The 25,931-nt window shown below is 40.7% G+C and overlaps 1 protein-coding gene across 3 annotated transcripts in view; it reads left to right on the forward strand.

Annotated features, from left to right (window-relative positions):
* ZNF385A (zinc finger protein 385A) overlaps window positions 1–22,594 on the forward strand; it is a 257,364-nt gene extending 234,770 nt beyond the window's left edge. The window contains exons 5-8 of one of the 3 annotated variants that reach the window (XM_069758715.1): window positions 12,201–12,479; window positions 12,598–12,776; window positions 19,926–20,021; window positions 21,888–22,594. In XM_069758715.1, coding sequence (XP_069614816.1) covers window positions 12,201–12,479; window positions 12,598–12,776; window positions 19,926–20,021; window positions 21,888–22,112 — 779 coding nt within the window. In that variant the 3' untranslated portion in view covers window positions 22,113–22,594. The remainder of the gene's footprint in view (window positions 1–12,200; window positions 12,480–12,597; window positions 12,777–19,925; window positions 20,022–21,887) is intronic. The other 2 variants (XM_069758716.1, XM_069758717.1) reach the window with 2 other exon arrangements.
* The last annotated feature ends 3,337 nt before the right edge of the window (window positions 22,595–25,931 follow it).

A 25,931-nucleotide genomic window follows, 5' to 3' on the forward strand; every position in this document is an offset into this window, starting at 1 on the left:
ATAATTCCTACAATCTGTTCTGGGCTGTGAGGTGCACTGATATGTTTAGCTTTGGCCTCAAGACAACAGGAAAGGCGTATTTGCCTATGCTTAAAAGAGTTAAATTTGTCATTATTCCTCCAGCTGGGGCCACTTATCAAATTTTGGATAAATTCCCTGGAAATCCTATTCGCTAAAAGCATTACCCCCCTCTATCCAAGCCTTATATCCCTCAAAGTGAAGGAACGTGTCCCTTGGTGCTCTCACTTTATTTGCCCGAACATATGCATCTCATTGGGCCTACTTGTCGGTGACGAGGTTTGTCTCTTTATATGAAGTTAATGCATCATTCATATTCAAGCCTTAAGCGACATTAGCCATTTACTTGCGTTATGAGATTTTGTGTACAAGCGTGTAGCAGTAACGGGTCATATACATTGAAGTCTAGTGGCGGCAGGAATTGCATACTGTAGTGTTTTATATCAAGGACATATGGCTGTATAATGACATAACAGAAAATGAAGAACTCCTTGGATCATTCGGTAAATGTGTGGAAAGATTGGACACTCTTGCGTGCCGCTGAGGCCATGTCTCTTCCAAACTGTTTTATGACGTTCACTCTGAATGGCGATGAAGCCTGCCAAGCGCTCCAGACACGTTCTGCAACATTCCCTCTAATGGTCAATAAGCTGAAGACCATAAAACATGTTATAACCAAAGAATCATTTCTGCATTTCGTCCTACAACAGGCGACAGAAAATCCCGGAGGTAGAAATGATGTTCTTGTGTTTCTGTGTATCAGTTCACATTGCTGCATCATATCATTGCGTAATATATTGGCATCAGTTGGGTGCGTACACTCGTAAATTGCCAATTTCTAACAATAAGGCGCATACCTGGCTTCCACATGAGCTCTTGGCCTCTTCTACTCAGGATAGCCCCATATTTATTCCAAGAAGTTCTGCTGTTCTAATTTACTACTATTCCAGAACTAGAGTTATTATATAACGTTGGATGATGACTATGAAGAACTGACATGCTTCCCAAACCATGCACCCATTTTGATTGTGTCCTGGTGAGAAATTTTGCCAGGCTGGTATGTCTCTAGGTGGCACAAGGATACAGGATATACTGTACTTCATTGTTAACTATTGCAGTAATACTACTCTGTAGGATTCCTAGAGTGCGGCGCTTTCGCCAACAAAACGAAAGGCAGCCAAATTCTATTACGCTTTTTAGATGGCTGGAACGGTTGCGATCCCTTCCAACTGAGATTGCGATAACTTAGGGGCCAGCGCAGACGGCCAGTAAGGACTGGAGCCACATGCAGTCAGTACGACTTGGTCTTTGGTTTCATTGGCTAATCATTTTTTACAAATTCAAAGTCCGTAGTGAGACATAAGGCATATAAGTTTCTTTTTATTCAGTACGGGTTTAGAAAACAAGTTCCGATGTCTTAGACATGTGGTGCGATGTCTCAGTACTATAAAGGTGACTGCGGTTCTGCCGGTAGGTCCAAGACGTGATGACTGGGATGAGTTGTACACCAGGTTGGCTGCAATGGACTGTGTTGATAAATGTTATCATGATATTCATACAAGTCTGCTTAGGCCGTGTTCACATATCCATTATCCTTTCTGAACAGAAAAACAAAAATGGATATATCACTTCAAAGACACTAACAGCACCCAACAGAAGCCACTGATTCATAATGGTGTCCATCAAGTCCATCGTGGTGTCAGTCATCTGACAAAATAAAAATGAGTACAGTGTAATACTCTGATTTAAAGTTATGTCAGCAGAACAGATCTTCCTCTACTGCTCTGTTGAGGGGACGTCATGCTGATTTAAAGCCAGCTCCCGCGCTGCCTAACTGCGGTGAGCCGGATGTCAATCAGCATGACATCAGCAGAGGTGCCACAGGTGTCAACTGAGCAAACCAAAAGAGAAGAAGCTGCTCTGTCAATCTGTCAACATCATGTCAATGGAAGCTGCAGAATCGCTGACAAGAGCGGTCTGTGACTGCTCTGAGGTGGTAGAGATCGCCGCTGGGTAGAACAGACAGGTACGGTATTTAGTAACTACCTTCCTGTAAGTTCTTAGCCCCATAAGAAAACATTTAAAATCTCCACATAAGCAGTAAAAAAGCTGACCGTTAAAGATATATGACATAACAGAATGCTGTCTTCGTAACTATAAGGCTATGGTCATCCGAGAAAATCAGTCCGATTATCCTAATCACACTCAGATCAGCCTGGGTCAGAGTTTGACCAGAGTGTGACCAGAGTGTGATCCCATTTTCTTGTAGGTGGAGGAATAAAAAAGTTTCTCCACTTTCTCTGTATTGTCAGTCTGTGGAAATCAGACCCATAGAGTTGAATGGGCAGGTGCCATCTGATTCTCAGAGGCAAAAAAAGCATGCTATGGTTTTTTCTTTGGATCATCTTGATATGAGGAAAAAATAACATGGGTAAGAGGGCTATCCGTCCAAACCACAGGTACAGCTCTTCTGATGTTTATGGTCATGTGCACGAGCCCTTAGAGATACACTATAAGGCTGGAGTCACACTAGCGAGTTTTACGGACGTAAGAGCGCAGAAAATACGTCCGTAAAACTCGCCAAACAAACGGCACAATTATTCTCTATGCCCCTGCTCCTATCTGCCGTATTTTACTGATCAGTATTATACGGCTTTCTACAGCCGTAGAAAATCGCAGCATGCTGCGTTTGTCACCGTATTGCGCAAAAAAAACGCCAATGAAAGTCTATGGAAGCCCCAAAAATACGGATTACACACGGACCAGCAGTGTGACTTGCGAGAAATACGCAGCGGTGTTAGAGAGAAAAGCCGGTAATTCATTGCGGTGTACAGTAAAATCACACTGACAGCTTACAGTAGAATAGGTAGAATAAATGTGCACACATAGAATAGGTATATATATATACTGTATATATATATATATATATATATATGTCAGTGAGACACATATATGTATATATATATATATTATTTCATACAGCGCTAGATAGCTTTAAAGCCGGTAATTCAATTGCCGGCTTTTGCTATCTCCTTCCTAAAACCCGACAGGTTATGAGACCTGGTTTACATACAGTAAACCATCTCCTATCACTTTTTGTTTGCATATTCCACACTACTAATGTTAGTAGTGTGTATGTGCAAAATTTGGCCGTTCTAGCTATTAAATTAAAGGGTTAAATGGCGGAAAAAATTGGCATGGGCTCCCGCGCAATTTTCTCCGCCAGAGTAGTAAAGCCAGTGACTGAGGGCAGATATTAATAGCCTGGAGAGGGTCCACGGTTATTGGCCCCCCCCAGCTAAAAACATCTGCCCCCAGCCACCCCAGAAAAGGCACATCTGGAAGATGCGCCTATTCTGGCACTTGGCCACTCTCTTCCCATTCCCGTGTAGGGGTGGGATATGGGGTAATGAAGGGTTAATGCCACCTTGCTATTGTAAGGTGACATTAAGCCAAATTAATAATGGAGAGACGTCAATTATGACACCTATCCATTATTAATCCAATACTAGTAAAGGGTTAAAAAAAACACAAACACATTATTAAAAATTATTTTAATGAAATAAAAACAAAGGTTGTTGTAATATTTTATTCTACGCTCAATCCAATCACTGAAGACCCTCGATCTGCAACAAAAAAAAATAATAAACCAACAATATACATACCTTCCGAAGATCTGTAACGTCCAACGATGTAAATCCATCTGAAGGGGTTAAAATATTTTGCAGCAAGGAGCTCTGCTAATGCAGCGCTGCTCCTTGATGCAAAACCCCGAAGAATGAAGGTAAAGTAGGTCAATGACCTATATTTACCTTCATTTGCGGTGAGGCGCCCTCTGCTGGTTGTTCCTAGATCGTGGGAACTTTCCTAGAAAGCTCCCAGGCTCGAGTTCATAAGAGGCGCCCTCTGCTGGTTGTCCTAATTTTTTCACAGTGTTTGAATAAAGTTACCTGCACCGGATGACCAGCGAGTGCGCTCCATTTCTTCATTCTGACATATATATATATATAGACAGTATATATTTTTTTTTGGGTTTTTTTACACATGGATCCCTTGTATAGCCGTATGTTGGTTTTGCAAGCCTGCGAGAAAAACACGCAGTACGGATGCCATACGGGTTACATACGGAGGATGCCATGCGCAAAAAACGCTGACACACCCTGCCTACGGAGGAGCCACGGACCACTTTTTTGGGGACTTTTCAGCGTATTACAGCCGTAATATACGGACCGTATTGTCTTACGCTGAGTGTGACTCTAGCCTAAGGTGTTTCCCATTTCTCTTAATAAAACTTTCTAGGTGAGCCGTGAGTGTTCGCAGAGAGGGGTAATTGTTTCAGCACATATGGGTGATTTGCTGAGCCAAGAGGTTTGCACAGTGTATGCTTTGTACTCTAACAATCTCCTAATTCTTGTTTGTTTGTTGCTTTTAAGCTTTCCCTTTCCTCATTCTCCCATTGAATGATTATTCTGAAAAGATACAAAAATCTGTCTAATGTCCCTGATGCCTCTGAGCACATGGGGTTGACATTCCAGAGGCAATATTTCTTGTGCTTTCAGGGCAGCATTTTTAAATATAGTTTTTGTGTCTCACACAGAACTTCCTTGCTCCTGAGTCTGACCCTGCCTGCTGCATTCTTACCATCATTACTCACGATTACAGCAGTAACTGTGTTCTCCACCTGGAAAAATCTCTTCCATTCGCCATCTAAAATGGAATTTTAATTGACTCTACTTTGTTAAGACCTTTTTTATGTACCATATATCCTTAAAATTTTAGTGTATTTGACGAATGACAACCATACATTTGTCTTAAAGGAAGTCTGTCACTCCCAAAATCGTATATGAGCTGCGGCCACCAGCATCATGGGGCTTATCTACAGCATTCTGTAATGATGTAGATAAGCCCCCGATGTAACCTGAAAGATGAGAAATAAAGGTTATACTATACTCACCCAGGGGCGGTCCTGCTGCGGGCTGGTCCGATGGGCGTCGCAGTCCGGTCTTCTTGTCTTCTTGCCGCGGCTCCGGCGTACTTTGTCTGCCCTGTTGAGGGCAGAGTAAAGTACTGCAGTGCGCAGGCGCAGGGCCTCTCTGACTTTTCCCGTCGCCTACGCACTGCAGTACTTTGCTCTGCCCTCAACAGGGCAGACAAAGTACGCCTGCACAGGAGCCGCGACAGGAAGCAAAGAAGAGGACGACATTGTATGAAGATGGGAGGCGCCGGACCGCGATGCCCATCGGACCGGACCGTAGCGGGACCGCCCCTGGGTGAGTATAATCTAACTTGTTTTTCTTATCTTTCAGGTTACATCCGGGGGCTTATCTACAGCATTACAGAATGCTGTAGATAAGCCCCTGATGGCGGTGGCCGCAGCTTATAGGCCCAAAATGGGGTGACAGATTCCCTTTAACTTCTCCTGCAGTATAAGTATTAGAGCTGCGGCAGGAGGACAAGAAGAGGACAGCATCTGATGAAGATAGGAGGCGCTGTATCGGACCGCGAGGCCCATCGGACCCGGACTTCAGCAGGACCGACCCTGGGTGAGTATAATATAACCTTTATTTCTCATCTTTCAGAGAGAGGTTGCCCATTTAGGTATAAATGCAAGTAATTCAATTATTCTAGTTTCCTACTTTCTGTCCTTTTCAAAAGACACTTCAGCAACCTCATTATAATCCCAAGTAATATTACAATGACAGGTAACACCTCTACAGTAGCTTGAAAAAGTATTCACCCCCTTGTTTTTTTTTACCTATTTTGGTACATTACAACCTATGTTTAAATGTTTTTGTAATCTGATTTGTGTGTGTGATGAATCAGTTCTAAATAATCTAAGTTAGTGACGTGAAGTGAGAAAAATATAGGCGAAAATTAAATTTATGGGATCGGATACCTAATAATTGGCATGTGCATATGTATTCACCCCTTTTGTGATGATGCCATTGAAATTTTCTGGTACAAGCAATTACCTTCAAAAGTCACGTGCTTAATGAAAGGAAGTCCATCTGTGTGCAATCTAATGTCACATGATCTGTCAGTATCTATACACCTTGTCTGAAAGGCCACAGAGGCTGCAACACCATTAAGCAAGAGGCTCCACTAACCAAACACAATGAAGACCAAGAAGAGCTACAAACAAATTAGGGACAAAGTTATTGAGAAATACAAGTCAGGGTTGAGTTATAAAAAAAAAAATCTCAATCTCTCATGATCCCCCAGAGCACCATCAAATCCATTATTATGAAATAGAAAAAAATGGTACCACAACAAACCTGCCAAGAGAGGGCCGCCCACCAAAACTCCCAGCCTGGGCGAGAAGAGCATTAATCAGTGAGGCAGCCAGAGACCAATTGTACCCTGAAGGAGCAGCAGAGTTCCCAAGCAGAGATTGGAGTTTCTGTCAATACAACCAAAATAAGCCGTACACTCCAGAGAGGTGACCTTTATGAAAGAGTGGGAAGAAAAAAGCATTTACTTACAGCTAAAATTGTAAGGCTTGTTTTGAGTTTGACAGAATAGATGTGGGAGACTCCCCAAATGTATGGAAGAAGGTGCTGTGGTCAGATGAAACCAAAATTGAACTTTTTGGCCGCCAAGGTAAAAGCTATGTTTGGTGCCAAACCAACTCAGCTCATCACCCCAAGAACATCATCCACACAGTGAAACATGTTGGTGGCAGCATCAAGATGTTGTGGTGGTTTTCAGCAGCAGGGAAAGGGAAAATGTTCGGAGTGGAGGGGAAGAGGGATGGAGTGAAATACAAGATATTCTTGAGCAAAACCTGTTTCAATCTTTCAGTGATTTGAGACTGGGACAGAGGTTCAACTTTCAACAAGACAATGACCCAAAACATACTGCTAAAGGAGCATGCAAATTGTTTAAGGGGAAATGCGTAAATGTTTTGGTGTGGCCTAGTCAAAGCCCAGACCTTAACCCAATTGAAAATTTGTAATCAGACTTGAAGATTGCTGTTCGCCAGAGGAAACCATCTAACTTAAAGGAGCTGGAGCAGTTTTGCATTTAGAAATGGGCAAAAATCTCAGTGGCAAGATGTGGAAAACTCATAGAGACTTATCCAAAGCTGTAATTGCCGTAAAACTAGGCTTTACAAAGTACTGACTTTAGGGGGGTGTATAGTTATGGACACTGAAGTTTTCAAATATTTTGCCCTATTTGTTGTTTGCTTTACAATAAAAAGAAAACCAAATGTTCACAGTTGTAGGCATGTACTTTACTGTACTGTACTGTGTATACAGCTGTTAACACAGGATCCACCATTCACAACAGTTGATGCCACAGCTGACCCTGCTCCTCTTCCTTTCACAATGACTTTAGCACACGCTCATTAGACGCTTCAATATAAAAGATGCTGCTAATGTTCAATGAAATTTCCTGAAAGAACAGGAAGTTTAAGTATAGAATAATCCAGTGGATTGTATAAACCTTGCACAATTTCGAATTCTTTTTTTTTTTAATGCAGTGTGATGTGTAAGATTACACATTGCCCCTTTAAATCCTGTTGAGTGATATAACTAAGTGATCCTGTCTGTAATTTCTTTAGACACAAGGCCATGTCTTTATTGGTACCTATGAAAACTGTATTTGATTGATTGACAGAAATTAAGATGAATCTAGCAATGCAGACTTTGCTGTTAACTTCCCAACATCCTTTATTTTTATAAGTTAATTCTTCTTTTAGTTAATATCTTATATCGTTCCCCTGGTATGAAGTCAGTGGTATTTTAGTTGAATTATTACTGCTTGGCTTTCCTTGTGCCATTTATTTTTGGAAAGTAGACTGCACCCTGACATTAGACAGATGCTGAATGATCCATTAGTTCTGAACTTTCTTTTGTCGTCATACAAACCTGGTTTTCTGCCCGTAAATGTCACGATGGAGGAGATGAGCTCAGTGAGAGGCAACTCATAGTGTTAGGGTTGGATGCAGATTTCGGAAACCCATTCTGGTCACAGCACGCCCTCTCTATTTTTCAGATCCACCCTTACACATTGAAGTCTCGCAGTGAGATTTCTTTTCACCGTGTCTTTTGTGCCTTAACACATACTGGGAACCTATATATTAAATCGTCCTGTTTGGAAACCAGAGCACAAATAGCCAATATATCAAACAATAAAAATGCTTTGAAAGCAAGGTTTCTTCTTTTCTAAGATGAGATGATGCTATTTTTACCAGAGTTTTGTAACCTGGAAAGTTTCCTTAGAGGAGGACAGCCCTTGCTTCCAGTGCTGGAATAAATCACCGCTGTCATTTTCCTGTTTTTCTAGCGAACGCTGTAATATGTTGGCTCATTATACCTAAGTGGCCATGATGCTCATAGCATTTCTCAGCACATGGTTCTGCTTATCGGGCTCTTACTTTTTGCTAGACTTTTGCACATCTGGTGAAAGATCATTTCTCTAACTGACAGACTGACCATGTCGGCTAAGTAGCAGAAGACCTTATTATGCAATCATGGAGATAATGTTTGCACAGCCGCATGGATAATATATACGATAATGAATGCAAAGTGCTGGGACTGGCAAACATCTCCCTCCATTCCTCACTCTCCACTAAAATATGAGAATTGAGGGGTATTTCCACTGCTGAGGAGGACTGTAGCATGAAATAATCACGTTGGTCTTCTCTGCCCATTCCGGGCTTAGGAGTCCAGTGGGCGGTCCTACTTAGTGGTTGACGGCCTTTCTCAACCATTTACAAACACTGTATATACATTGCATTTACATGCTCCCTTGTGAAAGTAATATGTTAAGTATTTGAAGCATCCGATCTTTACAAACCAGACTTTAGGCCTCTAATCTGAGTTAAATCCTAAAATGATCATGCGCCAAACATCTAATGTATTAGGTAACAGTATAACCCTTTTAGGGGCAGGTGTCATCATCATTATTTGTACCATTAAAGGGATACTCTAGATCAGATCGGTGGGGGCCAATCCCAGCACTGCTACGATTGACAGATTAAAGGGTGCACCAGAATTGGCACAGCTGGGTACATTGAGCACAAGTAGATGGGAGAAAACTTGCAGTACCAGTGCTTAGTTTAAAGAGAACCTATCCGCGCAAATTTGTAATGTATAATAAAGACATGGCTGTAATGGGACTGCAACACTGATTGTACATGTGATGAAAAAATCCACTTTGTTGTTCTTTTTTAATCACTATTTGAAGTTTTCTGTTAATTAGGTTTCGGTGCACAGCGGCCGGACTGTGCACTGGGTCTTCTCCTCCCTTTCTGTGATTCCTTGACCCCCTCCACCTGCCTCTGGTCTGTGGATGATGGGTCATTGCTGAGATCTTAAACAGAGGAGGGGTGGTCATTCACAGACTGGAGGCAGGCGGAGGGGCGAGGGAATCACAGACCGGGAGGGGAAGACCCAGTGCACAGTCCAGCCCCTGTGCACCGAAATCTAATTAGCAGAAAACTTCAAATGGTGATTAAAGAAGAACCACAAAGTGGATTTATTCTCCAAAACTATCAATGTAATCCGTATTACAGCACCCAGCACCATTACAGCCATGCCTTTACTTTATATTACAAAAAAAAGATAAAAGAAGCCCTGCTATCCAGTCATTCCTCATCAAATGGATTATGCAACCTGTAATTGAGGGGGTTTTTTGCTTTAGAAATTGACTTTCACCTATAGAAAATGATGTACAATGTCAATTATCAGGAAGTCATAAGACACAGCAATTCCCCAAGGTATAAATACTGTGGTCATACATTATTCTGCTGGGTTTAATATAACATTTCTTTGCCTCAAGCACTCACTCAATTTTGGCTTTTTCACTACATCCATAAAAAACATACACACCCCATGATTGTAGCCAAGAGGCTTGGAACCAGATTCAGTTAGTCACATAGCAACAAAAATAAACACAATCACTGTCTCACTCTCCGTACGAAAACCGTCCTCAACGCCATCGTAATGTCTTATTTAATTAATGAAATCTGTCCTGGGATCATTCTTCTCAGGAGTCGTCCTCCAGATTTCCACTGAACTCATTCATGATAGTTATTAATCTTTTTCTCACAGATTTGGTAAAAAATAAAACCAAGACCAAACACTTCTAAAATAAGGAGAATGTTTTGGCTGCCAGCAGATCCAACTTCTCTATATTGGATTTATCTAAAATAGTACAGTCAGAAGAACAAAGAACTACGTAGGGACAAAGCAGACACATGAACACTGCACATCTACAATTTTCGAAGAGGGGAACCTGTTCCTGAGTGAAATTGGCAACGGTCATCACACCAGGCTTCCATAGATATTCCCTACAAGCCTTTGTTTGTGTCTTAATATTACCTTGCTTTAATAAATTTCCGTTTTTGTGTTTCCATGTGATATGACTTTATAATAGAAATAGGCCATGCATGTGGTAAGACGCGGAATGTGCTTTGCCAATGACAACGTTCTCCAACCTTTCTTATCTAGAGAGCCACATTCAATTCCGAGAGATAGTCTGGAGCCACATCCAATGACGCCCTCCCCAGTAGTGACACTAATTACCCATATGATGAAAGCCAAAGCTTTTCCACAGAAAGCACACAAAGACCTTGTGCAGCCCCCCATATAAGTTGCATAATTACAAGTGTTCCAACTCTGCCCTCATTCGGTATTATTGTATCAAGCACACTCACACTATTGCATCAAGCTTCAAGCTCCCCTCTAACAATATCCCCACATGTAATTGCAAATCTAGGCTTGCTCTTCCATGCAGGGCTATTCATAAAAATAACCAACTGGAGACCTTCTCTTTAACTGGTATGCTAGAACTGGTGCTAATGTACCAAGCTGCCAGACAGTTGTGAGCCACACTTCTTGGGCCTGCGAGCCACATGTGGCTCCCTAGACACAGATTGGGGACCCCTGGCCTATGGCATAACACACTTAGAATTATTTGTTTATCAAGGGGAGTTCCTTATAAAAAAAATATTATATATATATATATAGACATCTATAGATCGATTTATATACGTATATATACTGTAAATTATATAGCTTTTTCATGTCTTTTGAAATGTGAAAAAAATCTATCAATGTTAAAATCTGTGAAGACTAGGTCAAAAATTGCATGCATTAAAAATATTAATCGCCATTGCAACAATGAATATTTTAGTGACAAATATGCCTCCAGATGCCTCATACTGAAACCAATAAGAGCTGAAGTTCTGATTGGCTCTCCTTTTGGCTTGTTTTTTTTCCCTTTGTCTTCAATTAATCCAAACTATATTTACCAAACCAATGGATCCTTTCGTAACTCGTTAGTAGGTATTCTTTGTTAATAAGAAAACAACTTACCGAGCCTCAAAAATTTGCAGATAGTTCTATAAAAGGGGTTATCTGGGAGTTTGGAGTCTTTGGGGAACAAGGCTAAGATGTTACTGGCAAGTTGTTGCCAACTACTTGCCTCTTCTGCCCTGCAACGATCTCTACCTGCTCAGGCGGTGATCCCTCGGCTTCATTTGACCTTACGTTAACAAAGCAGCTCTTTCACGTCTGCTGCTCTGTTGATGGGGCGTCACTGCTGATGTCATGTAGATTGACAGCTGGCTCAATCTAACGCAGCATGGAGCTGGCTGTCAATCAGCATGACATCGGCAGTGACATCCCATTGACAAAGCAGAGCAGAAGAGAAGCAGCTGCTCTATCAACATGATGTCACCAGAAGCAGGAGAATCACTGGCTGGAGTGGTCGGTAACCACTTGTGGCCGGAACAGATTGTTGCAGGGCAGAAAAGGCAAGTTGGCTACATTTTTAGCATTGTAGACTTGCAGTGATTGGGTCCTTGGTTCAAATCCCGCTAAGGACATCTGCAAAGAGTTTGTATGTTCTCCCTATATTTGTGTGGGTTTCCTCCGGGTTCTTCGGTTTCCTCCCACACTCTGAAGACATATTGATAGAGAAATTTGATTGTGAGCCCCAATGGGTACAGTGATGACGATATCCGTAAAGCTCTCTGGGATTAATGGTGCCATATAAACGAATAAAATAACTAACTACTAGTAAGTTCATAGTCAACAAACGCCAAAGTCCTGGATAACCTTTTTAACTTTACAGTTTTTGACCCTATTAACAATTTGTTAGCCAGCTTGTTAAAATGGGTTCAAAAAGATTAATTGCAAGACATTGTTGACTTGTATCCTTCTCTTTATTAGAACAACAAGGGATGGACAATACGGAGTTACTTGCTGAAGATAGTCCAGAGACTATGATCACACATGAAAGCAATGTTTCAGCAGTATCTGAGTATTCACAGCCCTCATCTGAGGCACCCATTGATGACACAAAACCACTTTCTTCTACCACTCCTGGAAATGGTGGAACAAATGGAAATACTACAGAGAACGATGATGACAGAACCAAGAAGTTACTGTATTGTGCCCTCTGCAAAGTATCAGTAAACTCCTTGTCACAACTGGAGGCCCATAACAAAGGTTAGTATCTGAAAATAAGAGACATGATGATGTCAAGCAATGTGGCCCTCAGTTTGAATAAGGATCTGTTTTTTTTATATCTATTGAATACTAATACATGTTTTATTATTTATATTAGGTACAAAGCACAAAACTATCCTTGAAGCTCGAAGTGGCCTTGGTCCGATAAAGGCTTATCCACGACTTGGAGGGCTGACAAATGGGTCAAGTGGATCTATCGACGCAAACACCCAGGAAAGAACTTTTCACTGTGAGATCTGTAATGTCAGAGTCACCTCTGAAGGGCAGCTCAAGCAGGTAAATATATTTATTATATTTTTTTGTGATTTTTTGTAAAAATCTTTAAGCTTATACAGTTCAGTGTGTAAGGTCCATTGGCATGGACTGTCCAGCGACAACAACGACCACTGGATCCGTAAACCGCCAATCGGTCTTTAATTGTCAGTTTACACAGACCACTGTAATCATGCGCATGATTTATCAGTGATCTATAATAGATCGATCGTTCAGTGCACCTAGGCTAACAATGTGCCAAACAGTGCGAGTCCTGTTTACACAGAACGATGCACTGTCAAGAGTGATGATCTATTGCTCTGCACAAAACCTCATTCACCTGATGAATGAGAGTTTTGCTCATTCATTGGGTGATCAGCAGCCTATTTACATTGCAAGATTATAGTAAAATGTGTTCTCAAGAACAATAATCTCTCAGTGTAAATGCAGCTAAGGTTTAATTTCTCATTTAGAATTTTAAAAATTGAAAAATATCTATGGGGTATCGAAAAATATTAAAAGGAGAGTCCTCAGTGGTTGATACCTTTTCAAGGTATCATCCACTGAGGACTCTCAGATTTTAATATTTTTCTATCTAGTGGCTAACATGGTACAAATATATTTATTTTTCCTGTATCTCTATGGTGTATTCATTTTTTTCAGGCATCAATGTGAGAAGAAGCAAACTTAACCCCTCTCTGACCTTAGATGTACTATCCCGTCGAGGTGCCCTTGGCCTATCTGACCCTCGACGGGATAGTACATCATAGCGATCGGCCGCGCTCACGGGGGGATCGCGGCCGGGTGTCAGCTGCCTATCGCAGCTGACATCCGGCGCTATGTGCCAGGAGCGGTCACGGACCACCCCGGCACATTAACCCCCGTCACACCGCGATCAAACATGATCGCGGTGTGCCGGCGGTATAGGGAAGCATCGCGCAGGGAGGGGGCTCCCTGCGGGCTTCCCTGAGACCTCCAGAGCAACGCGATGTGATCGCATTGCTGCGAGGGTCTCTTACCTCTCCTTCCTCGCTGCAGGCCCGAATCCAAGATGGCCGCGGCATCCGGGTCCTGCAGGGAGGGAGGTGGCTTCACAGCGCCTGCTCAGAGCAGGCACTGTGAAGCCTGGAGCTGTGCATGTCAGATCGCTGATCTGACATCGTGCACAGCAACGTGTCAGATCAGCAATCTTACACTATAACATGATGCCCCCCCTTGGGCAATGTTACAGTGTAAAAAAAAGATATTCCAATGTGTAAAAAAAATTTAAAAAAAATTCCAAAAAAATTCCCCCCCCCAAAAAAATATTGTTCCTATAAATACATTTCTTTATCTAAATAAAAAAACAATAAAAGTACACATATTTAGTATCACCGCGTCCATAACGACTCCACCTATAAAGCTATATCACTAGTTAACCCCTTCAGTGAACACCGTAAAAAAAAAAAAAAGGCAAAAAACAACGCTTTATTCTCATACCACCAAACAAAAAGTGGAATAACACGCGATCAGAAAGACAGATATAAATAACCATGGTACCGCTGAAAATATCATCTTGTCCCGCAAAAAACGAGCCGCTATACAGCATTATCAGCGAAAAAATAAAAAAGTTATAGTCCTCAGAATAAAGCGATGCAAAAATAATTATTTTATCTATAAAATAATTTTTATCGTATAAAAGCGCCAAAACATTAAAAATGATATAAATGAGGTATCGCTGTAATCGTACTGACCCGAAGAATAAAACTGCTTTATCAATTACGCGGAACGGTATAAATGCCTCCCCCAAAAGAAGTTAATGAATAGCTGGTTTTCGGTCATTCTGCCTCACAAAAATCGGAATAAAAAGCGATAAAAAAAGTCACGTGCGCGAAAATGTTACCAATAAAAACGTTAACTCGTCCCACAAAAAACAAGACCTCACATCACTCTGTGGACTCAAATATGGAAAAATTATAGCTCTCAAAATGTGGTAACGCAAAAAATATTTTTTGCAATAAAAAGCGTCTTTTGGTGTGTGACGGCTGCCAATCACAAAAATCCGCTAAAAAACCCGCTATAAAAGTAAATCAAACCCCCCGTCATCACCCCCTTAGTTAGGGAAAAATAAAAAAAATAAAAAAATGTATTTATTTCCATTTTCCCATTAGGGTTAGGGCTAGGGTTAGGGTTAGGGTTAGGGCTAAGGTTAGGGCTAGGGTTAGGGTAGGGTTAGGGCTAGGGTTAGGCCTAGGGTTAGGCCTAGGGTTAAGGCTACAGTTAGGGTTGGGGCTAAAGTTAGGGTTAGGGTTGGGGCTAAAGTTAAGGTTAGGGTTTGGATTACATTTACGGTTGGGAATAGGGTTGAGATTAGGGTTAGGGGTGTGTCTGGGTTAGAGGTGTGGTTAGGGTTACCGTTGGGATTAGGGTTAGGGGTGTGTTTGCATTAGGGTTTCAGTTATAATTGGGGGGGGTTCCACTGTTTAGGCACATCAGGGGCTCTCCAAACGCGACATGGCGTCCGATCTCAATTCCAGCCAATTCTGCGTTGAAAAAGTAAAACAGTGCTCCTTCCCTTCCGAGCTCTCCCGTGTGCCCAAACAGGGGTTTACCCCAACATATGGGGTGTCAGCGTACTCAGGACAAATTGGACAACAACTTTTGGGGTCCAATTTCTCCTGTTACCCTTGGGAAAATACAAAACTGGGGGCTAAAATATAATTTTTGTGGGAAATAAAATATTTTTTATTTTCACGGCTCTGCGTTATAAACTGTAGTGAAACACTTGGGGGTTAAAAGTTCTCACAACTCATCTAAGTTCCTATAGGGGGTTAGTTTCCAATATGGGGTCACTTGTGGGGGGTTTCTACTGTTTAGGTACATTAGGAGCTCTGCAAACGCAATATGACGCCTGCAGACCAATCCATCTAAATCTGCATTCCAAATGATGCTCCTTCTCTTCTGAGCTCTGCCATGCACTCAAACGGTGGTTCCCCCCCACATATCGGGTATCAGCATACTCAGGACAAATTGGACAACAACATTTAGGGTCCAATTTCTCCTGTTACCCTTGGAAAAACACAAAATTGCGGGCTAAAAAGAATTTTGGGGGGAATTTTTTTTTTTAATTTTCACGGCTCCGCGTTATAAACTGTAGTGAAACACTGGGGGGTTCAAAGTTCTCACAACATATCTAGATACGTTCCTTGGGGGGTCTAGATTCCAATATGGGGTCACTTGTGGGGACTTTCTACTGTTTAGGTACATTAGGGGCTCTGCAAACGCAATGCGATGCCTGCAGACCAATCCATCTAAGTCTGCATTCCAAATGATGCTCCTTCCCTTCCGAGCTCTGCCATGCGCTCAGAATACAAAACTGGGGGCTAAAAAATATTTTTTGTGGAAAAATTTTTTTTTATTTGCACGGCTCTGCGTTATAAGCTGTAGTGAAACACTTGGGGGTTCAAAGCTCTCATAACACATGTAGATAAGTTCCTTAGGGGGTCTACTTTCCAAAATGGTGTCACTTGTGGGGGATTTCTACTGTTTAGGTACATTAGGGGCTCTGCTAACGCAATGTGACGCCTGCAGACCATTCCATCTAAGTCTGCATTCCAAATGGCGCTCCTTCCCTTCCGAGCCCTCCCATGCGCCCAAACGGTGGTTCCCCCCCACATATGGGGTATCAGCGTACTCAGGACAAATTGGACAACAATGTTTGCGGTCCAATTTCTCCTGTTACCCTCGGGAAAATACAAAACTGGGGGCTAAAAAAATAATTTTTGTGGGAAAACATTTTTGTTTTATTTTTACGGCTCTGCATTATAAACTTCTGTGAAGCCCTTGGTGCTCACCACACATCCAAAAATGGTGTCACTTGTGGGGGGTTTCAATGGGGATCTCCAAATGCGACATGGCATCCCATCTCAATTCCTGTCAATTTTGCATTGATAAGTCAAACGGCACTCCTTCCCTTCCGAGCTCTCCCATGTGCCCAAACAGTGGTTTACCCCCACATATGGGGTATCAGCGTACTCAGGACAAATTGGACAACAACTTTTGGGGTCCAATTTCTTCTCTCACTGTAGGAAAAATAAAAAATTGGTGGCGAAAAGATAATTTTTGTGAAAAAATATTATTTTTTTATTTTTACGGTTCTGCATTATAAACTTCTGTGAAGCACTTGGTGGGTCAAAGTGCTCACCACACCTCTAGATAATTTCCTTAGGGGGTCTACTTTCCAAAATGGTGTCACTTGTGGGGGGTTTCAATGCTTAGGCACATCAGTGGCTCTCCAAACGCAACATGGCGTCCCATCTCATTCCTGTCAATTTAGCATTGAAAAGTCAAATTGCCCTCCTTCGCTTCCGAGCTCTGTCATGCGCCCAGACAGTGGTTTACCCCCACATATGGGGTATCGGCGTACTCAGGACAAATTGTACAACAACTTTTGGTGTCCATTTTCTCCTGTTACCCTTGGGAAAATAAAACAAATTGGAGCTGAAGTAAATTTTTTGTGAAAAAAAGTTAAATGTTCATTTTTATTTAAACATTCCAAAAATTCCTGTGAAACACCTGAAGGGTTACTAAACTTCTTGAATGTGGTTTTGAGCACCTTAAGGGGTGCAGTTTTTAGAATGGTGTCACACTTGGGTATTTTCTATCATATAGACCCCTCAAAATGACTTCAAATGAGATGTGGTCCCTAAAAAAAAATGGTGTTGTAAAAATGAGAAATTGCTGGTCAACTTTTAATTCTTATAACTCCCTAACGAAAAAAAAATTTTGGTTCCAAAATTGTGCTGATGTAAAGTAGACATGTGGGAAATGTTACTTATTAAGTATTTTGTGTGACATATCTCTGTGATTTAATTGCATAAAAATTCAAAGTTGGAAAATTGCGAAATTTTCAAAATTTTTGCCAAATTTCCATTTTTTTCACAAATAAACGCAGGTAATATCAAAGAAATTTTACCACTATCATGAAGTACAATATGTCACGAGAAAACATTGTCAGAATCACCAGGATCCGTTGAAGATTTCCAGAGTTATAACCTCATAAAGGGACAGTGGTCAGAATTGTAAAAATTGGCCCGGTCCATAACATGCAAACCACCCTTGGGGGTAAAGGGGTTAAAGGAGTTATCAGGGATATTTTTTTTCCATGGGGCTAAGAACTGATAGGCAGGTACCTGTTTGTTCTGCCCCGCGCCGAATCAGATCAATCACAGACCACTCCTGTGATTCTCGCACTTATGTCCGCAGAGCAGCTCTTCCTCTTGCAATCCACTCTGTCAATGGGGTGTAACTGATGATATGATGCTGATTGACAACAGGCTCCTCACAGTAATTTCCTACTGTCAATCAGCATGATATCAGTAGTCACGTCCAGTCAGCAGAGCAAAGGTGAAGAGAAGCAGCTGCTCTGTCGATGTGACATCACCAGAAGGTGAATAATCGCTGGATGGAGCCATCCGAGCTGAGACCGCAGTTGGTTCTTAGGCACATAAGAGAAAAATAAAATATTTCCAAATAACCCCTTTAAATTAATGAAACCATTTATTTTTTAAGTGTTTAAAATGTAAAGTGCTGCGGAATATGTCGGCACTATAGAAATAAAATTATTATTATTATTACTTTTTTTGTTTTGCTGAGGGAGAGAAGAAAGAGCAAAGGCTAGCTATGATTACTTGCATATGGAACATAAATAGGAACAAATATATGAAGGGACAATACAAATACAAGAAGTGCTTGGATGCTTTTCTTGAAAAATATAGCATTACAGGTAATAGGTACAGGATTTTTCAGATGAGACCTTGATCCAGTTAACTAGTCTAATTGCCAGATCTGGAGTCACGAAGGATTTTTTCCCCTAATTTGATGGAAATAGCATTTGTCTCATGGGGTTTTGCCTCTAGATCACAGATGTCAAACTCAAATGCACAGAGGGCCAAAATTAAATACTTGAACAAAGTCATGGGCCAACCTTGATATTTATTGAAAAAATGTCTAGAAGTGACTGCATTTTTCCTTCTCATAAAATATAATGATGAACATTTTCATATAGAAACAAACTTAAGTTTTGCTTAAACATTGAATATGGAACAAAAACATTGAATATGGAACAAACAATAGCTTAATTGGGGGAAAACTCTAATACTGCAGGAGAAGTTAAAGGGAATCTGTCACCCCATTTTTGGCCTATAAGCTGCGGGCACCGCCATCAGGGGCTTATCTACAGCATTCTGTAATGCTGTAGATAAGCCCCCCGATGTAACCTGAAAGATAAGAAAAACAAGATAGATTATACTCACCCAGGGGCGGTCTCGCTGCGGTCCGGTCCGATGGGCATCACGGTCCGGCGCTTCCCATCTTCATACAATGTCGTCCTCCTCTTTGCTCCTGCGCAGGCGTACTTTGTCTGCCCTGTTGAGGGCAGAGCAAAGTACTGCAGTGCGCAGTCGCCGGGAAAGGTCAGAGATGCCCTCGGGTGTCACGCATTGTGCCAAGACTAAATGCACCATAAGGGGAAGGAAGCCCAAACGCTAGGGAAAGGGGGAGTGCAGACCCCTAGGCAGATCTAATAGCACTCTGCCTCCCCTACCGTCCCTATATTGGTTCCACACCAAGCAGGAACCTAAGCCCTGTAGTAGGGGCCTGAGTGGGAGGAAGGAGATTGCGTGGCAAGTGTAATGAGAGCTAATAAGCTTGTAGAGGCAGTAACTAGAAGTTGGTGAATGCTCTAAAATATCCATAGTATGACAATGGCAACAACATCCTACTAGTGAATTAGGAAAGAGAAGTCTGCAACGCAAAGAGCAGAATAAAGGGAAAGGCGCAAATATCACAATTGAAATACAGATTGCAAAGTTAGAACAATTATCTATATTACTTTCAATTTTCAGTTTTGCCTTTAAGTAATAAAGATTAGATGAAAGCTAGATAAAAAGAAATAGATTTTTGGTATTTAATATTTGGTTGGATTTTTAGAGAAATTGTGAAATAAAGACGTTCTCATCTGGAAGCAATATGTTGGATTGACATGTTTATTTAGTTATTGCAAATTGTTAAATTTAGAACCTAGATCTTTGATTGTGAATCCATAGAAAACAATTCTAAACATTTATATCACAGATAGTCTGTAAAAGTCTAGTTTGCTGTATAAAAATAAACCCTTTTCTATTTCTGTCTCAGCACATCTCAAGCCGTAGACATCGTGATGGGGTATCAGGGAAGCCTAACCCTCTACTGAGTAGGCACAAGAAGCAGCAAACCCTGCAGGAGCTTACGGTATGTGTTTTTCAAGCTGACAAAGTGAAGATACCTTGGCAGCAGTGATGAGCAAGCCTGTCAAAATTTAATTTCATGAATTTGCCCAAATTTGACCCGGAAATTTTATTTGCGTCAAAGTTACCGATGCAAATTTAATCTTCCTTATTAAGTTCTTGGGTTTCTCCAGATTGCAGCACATAATAAACATGGGGATAAAAAATACTTACGGTACCTCACCACTCACTTCTGGCACCAAGTTGGCTTCAGACATCTCCATTTCTCTTTACATGATCTTAATTAACGATTTACACCATGATGTCACGATGCAAGCTGCCTGAGGTGTTGACTAAGTCTCAGGCACCATGTGTCATGTTCTCATTACACACGTGGTCATGATGTCTGGATCAAAAATTAGAGAAGAAAACACGTGGAGCACCATGCGCCGGACTCGGACTATAGCGGTGGGACAGATGAATGAATGGTGAGATAAATATTTTTTAATCATTGCTTTCTACAACTCAGCAAAACTGTTGGTCACAATTTTGTTGAATTTCAAGGAATGCAAATCACAAAAAAATTAGATGATGAGATTTGCTCATCTCTAATTAGCAGCCATCCTAAATAACCCTTTTTGAAATTAATTTACTTTTCTATTCAGCTGATTAAGAATTATTTTACTTTAACAGAGAATTAACAAATGTTATGGGGAGGGTGGCAGATTATGGTACATAGGGCCTAGCAAGTTATTTCGACTGATCACATCAAGGAAAATACACATCCATTCAGTATTGACTTCATTGGCTCCCTATAGTCACGGTTGCATTTTTTGCCATGGTATTTGGATTCCTTGCCGTTTTACCATCGAGAAAAACTGATTTAGTTCACAAATCATGAACTTGAGCCCAGTGGAGGATACTTTGATCTTCTTTTGACTTAGTCTAACCCTGCATATGACAACCATCAATGTCAGTCAATGCCCATAGAGGCTGTCACCTGCTTGCCTGAAACTCTGAAGGACACACACATTGGCATTATAAGACATTGTTCTAAGCCACCTTTTCTCCTTATACTGCTCTCTATAAACTAGTTTCATACATCAGTTTTTTTTTACGTACATGAAAAAGGACCGTTCTTTTTTCAGTGTGCTGGATCGATTTTTTTGCATGTGTGTCAGTTTTTTCAATCTGCGTGAACCATTTTATTTTTCTAAAAAAAGTGTCTGTTACCAACTACACAATGAAAAATGGATAGCACTTGAGTCGCACATGGATGACATATGAGATATTGTGAGAAAACACATTGGTTCTAATGGGTCCTTTCGCTATCCACTAAATAAACAGACAATACAGAACAAAAAAAATAATGTGTGAAACACCCCAACCTGGTAGTTTTTTGTTGTAATTCTGCTACTTTTCAAATAAACCAGAAAGATCATGTTTAACGTAGTATAAGTCATAAATAAGAATATACAGAATTTGATACCATGCAAAAATAGAAGGACAACTAGTAATAAGTTATTTTGGGGTTTTAGAACCAATTCAACTTTTTAAGGTTTGATGGCAGCACTATATAGGCAAACTGATAGTAAATGCTGTGTATCACAACTATGATCCCACCAGTGAGCACAATGGCAATGCTTATGCAATCTACTTAATTGATATATTGGTACATCAAGGTGCCTCAGTTATCTCAGCCCTATGATGTTTCTTGAGTCAAAATGTGTGAAGGGGTTGAAGCAAATAATTAATCAAAATTGTCAATATCATCAATAAACAATTCTACTTTTGTGGCTGCAATAAATGGAAATCTCTTTGATTGTCAGAGTTTATATATCTATTTAAAAGAAGTAATATTCACATGTACCCATCTTTGCTCTCTTTTTAGACCAGTCTGATGTTCTCTAAGGACTTTTCAAAGACATTATCTGCAGGTCTTCTCCCCAGTCCTCTGGCGGTTGCTATGGCTGCTGCTGTGTCCTCGCCATTGAGTCTACGTCCTGCTGCAAACCCTCCGCTTCTACAGGCTCCACCACTGACACACCACTTACTACGACCAGCTCCAGGACCCATCAGAACTGCACATGGGACAATACTTTTCTCCCCTTATTGAGGAGAAGATCTCTACCTTTACAATATAATACTAATCCACTGGAACTTGAGCCTGCACTAAGAAAACCATGGCAGGAGTTAACCAGCTGCCTCTTGCTCAGTATCTTCCCTTCCCTCAGAACTATATAGAAACTGGAACATTCTGTAAACTCATGGTCACTGCTTGCCCAGAACATAAGCAGCAAAAGAACCTCTTTGAATTTCTGAAGGGTATTACTAAGATATGAGCTGAGAACAGTGAATAAACCCACCATTAGAGAGAGACAGGTGGCTCAGGGTCTATTTTAGGGAACGGTGACTTGGGATAAATGGACGCACAGCTGGGAATAGCAATAGTTTTGGCATTTTGTGGGGTCCTTGGTGTATCAAACCTAAATAACTCAGTGGACTGTGACTGAGAGGAAACACTGGGTGTCATATAAATGATTTCTGGAGTGTATGAGGGGTGTATTGATGCTGCTGTGATTAAAGAAGCTCTTTTGCAAAAATGGGGAAGAAAGTCAGTAATGACGTCTGACCGTCCATGTGCTTTTTTAACAGCCTAATCTATTCATACACTTACAGTATAAGTTTAGAATTTTACAGTTAGATGTTTTTTTCAATAACTTCAGGGAAGAGCATATGTTCTTGATTTACAATCACAATGTCACATTATGTTTTTAGTACTTTGATGAATTTGAGTGTACTTCAACCACTGGGGGGAAAAAAACGTCATCTATATACTGTAAATGTGAGATTTTCCTATGCAGTTCCCACTTGGACCACAGGGTGTCTACAATGAAGAAAACAGCCATAAATTTGGATTTGTCCAACTCAGACATTCTCGGTAGTGCAGTGTTTCTACACCAGAGATAAATAGGTAACATGGTCTTGCCTAGTTGCATTGGAATGACAAGCATAGCCCATTACCATCTAATAGGCCAGGGATGCTGGAACATTATGTTCCCCACCAGCTGAAGAGTCACATGTTGCCTAAACTTGCTTTGAACTCTTTTTTTCTCTTTATTTCATTGTGCCCCATACGGGAACAAATCACATCTAGAGCAATTTCTTTTTATAGAGATATTTTTATTGCTTCTTTATTAACAAAAAAATAGAAGCTTTTCTAATGGGTTAAATCCATTGTACGTTGGAGTTGGGCACAAATAGGGCACCTTCACCAAACTAGAACATGTGTTTAAGGCCATGTTTACACTTCGTTTTTCCCACAATCAGGGTGTATATTAGAACGTTTTTACAAAATATATGCCAAACCATGCTACATAGTCTAATGTGTCCAATGTATGCCAAAAGAGTGGGATTTTGGCTTATGTTCAGATGATTTTTCTATACAGCGGATACAGCAAAAAGGGAGTTTTATAAGTATGCTGTATAGACAGATAGATATTCATATGTATGTCTATCTATCTATCTAAATGTCTATGTGTATGTATGTATATATATATATATATATATATATATATATAGACCCAGCATATACCTAAAACACCTTTTTTCCTGTATCCCATATGCAGTATCATATGCTATATTTCCAGGTCACATGAAGCTGTGCCATGGGTTTCGTCTATATTCAGAATTATTTCCCCAATGAATACATTGTAGATAGTAAAAAAAGGGAGTTTTAGTATTTGTTCTTGAATGAAACCATATGGATAATACAAAGAGTGGTATAGCACTTTCCCATAGTCAGGAAAGCATTGGACCATAACTCACTCATCTTACCTTTTCTTGTGATCCTTATAGCAGAGAAAAAAATCCTGCCTTATGTTTTAGATAGTAGACGAGAGCAAGGACCCTTGTGTTTCTGCCCCGTATACATGCTTCTAGAACGAGGTACATTAACCACTTTTGAAGCTACTTGCACAAACTGTTTGTCGTCTACGAAAGAGGCTCGTGTACTTTGACAATCATTTTATTTATTTGATAGATGAATTCTTCCTAAAGACTATGCAATTGTTTTTGTGCTACATATGTATTTTTTTTGTCTTGTTACATTTATGTCCTCCACCTCCCAGCTGCTTGTGCAAGTGAATATAAGCAGCAGGAAATGTGGAACCATGGCATTAGTCTTAAAAAAAACCCTCCTAAATGACATGTATAATAAGCAAGCACGCATTGATAAGCTGCTCGTAAGCAATTAGTGACGTAGCAATAATTTAGGGACGAGAGCAAGCCATTGGATGAGCGTTGAAGTGCAGCCATGAAGAAGCCAAAGAGCTCACAATTTCAAAACCATCATGCAATCATAGCAACCCTGGAAAAATGTATACACATGAAATAGCTGTCTTAATAAATTCTAAGTAGTTTATTTGTGTTCAGCTCTTAGTTTTGATTCAACAAGAAGCTCTGGTCACGCTTTCCAAAAGTTTATGTGTACATGTATTCACCCACCCAGCTTGCATGTAATCACTCACTGTGACCCACATTTTGGAGATGAATTTAGTCTAATAATGAAGTCACACTTTCCTTGGGACATATAGATTTGAAATCACTTGGGAGGACTTATTTTCATTCATCTGTAATCATGGACCTACAGTACGTACCTTAAAACTCTTTCAACAATGGCTTTCTTTTATGCAAGCCTACCCCTTACCAACCCTTGTTTATCCTGAAAGATAGCACCAGTAGTTATCATTAAGTAAAACCGTTGAAAATGTATAACATTTACAAAATAGACCCAACTTGAGTAAATTCAACTACCCAAGTATTTTTTCAGTCATTGTCCCCAAGCCCTACGACGGTGGTTAAGAAGCGCTGTAGCAGCAACAGACACTTACCCACCGTTAGTCAGTAAATGCATGGGCATAACTATAGTTGGTGCTAGGCCCTAGGCTTCTGGTGGTCCAAAAAAGAACATTTGGCCTTTATGAGAAGACCAGTAGTGTTAAAGATCCATGATATGTGGGGCTACAGCTGGTGATTTTGCATTGCGGCCAAACAGCTTCAAGTTATCCCATTTATGGTTATTGACTCTAGTTGGGTTTGTTTTACAAATTGTTATATTGTGTATTCAGTTTTACTTTAATATTAATTTATAACCACGTTACTATTGGTGTAAAAGGGTCATTTACAGCTTATAGGTACAGTGCAAATATATATACACATCATTTTTTCCCCTGATATCCTCTTTCATATGTAGTAGGTACAAAGACAAATACAAGCACTTCTGATACAAGACTTTTCAATGGTCTGAAAAGTTAGCATATAAGGGAGATGAGTGTATTCTTTGCTCATTTCCATACTGGTCATATGGTGCTCTCTTTTCTTTTGACTAGGCGGCTACCTACTTAACTCATATAAGACGACTGTTCACACCAGAACACTATGTCTTGCCTAAATCTTGGTAAATCAGTTATATTTTTGCATGCAGCATCAAGTAACATATATCCAGCCCTGGTTTGCACTGTGTTTAGCGGTTGTAAATAACTCCTAATGTATGTCCTTGATCCGGTCCTATGTAGTTTAGCACTTCACTGCTGGAATCTTCCAGGGCATGGTATATACATGTATTGCTCTTGGCAGCATGGCGAGGAGAGATGCTTGCCTATTCTGTGACACATTTTTGCATATGAGCACACACTGTTTTCATTGATGACCTTAGGAAGCTGTCGTGTGGGGCAGAAGCGAAAAAGCATTGCTGTGGTGTGCAACCTGACGATAGAATCAGTATTAAGCAACCTGCCTAGCTATCCACAAAGCTTCTTATCCAACAAAGACGCTCAGGCGGACATTGCAATAATATATCTGTGCTGGCTGGCACAAGGAGGCACTCAGGATCTTGTCCAATTTCAGTAATAACAGGGCAACCCTACGACTTGAT

Source organism: Ranitomeya imitator, chromosome 3, assembly GCF_032444005.1.
Source record: "Ranitomeya imitator isolate aRanImi1 chromosome 3, aRanImi1.pri, whole genome shotgun sequence".
In the NCBI taxonomy this organism is placed as follows: Eukaryota; Metazoa; Chordata; class Amphibia; order Anura; family Dendrobatidae; genus Ranitomeya; species Ranitomeya imitator.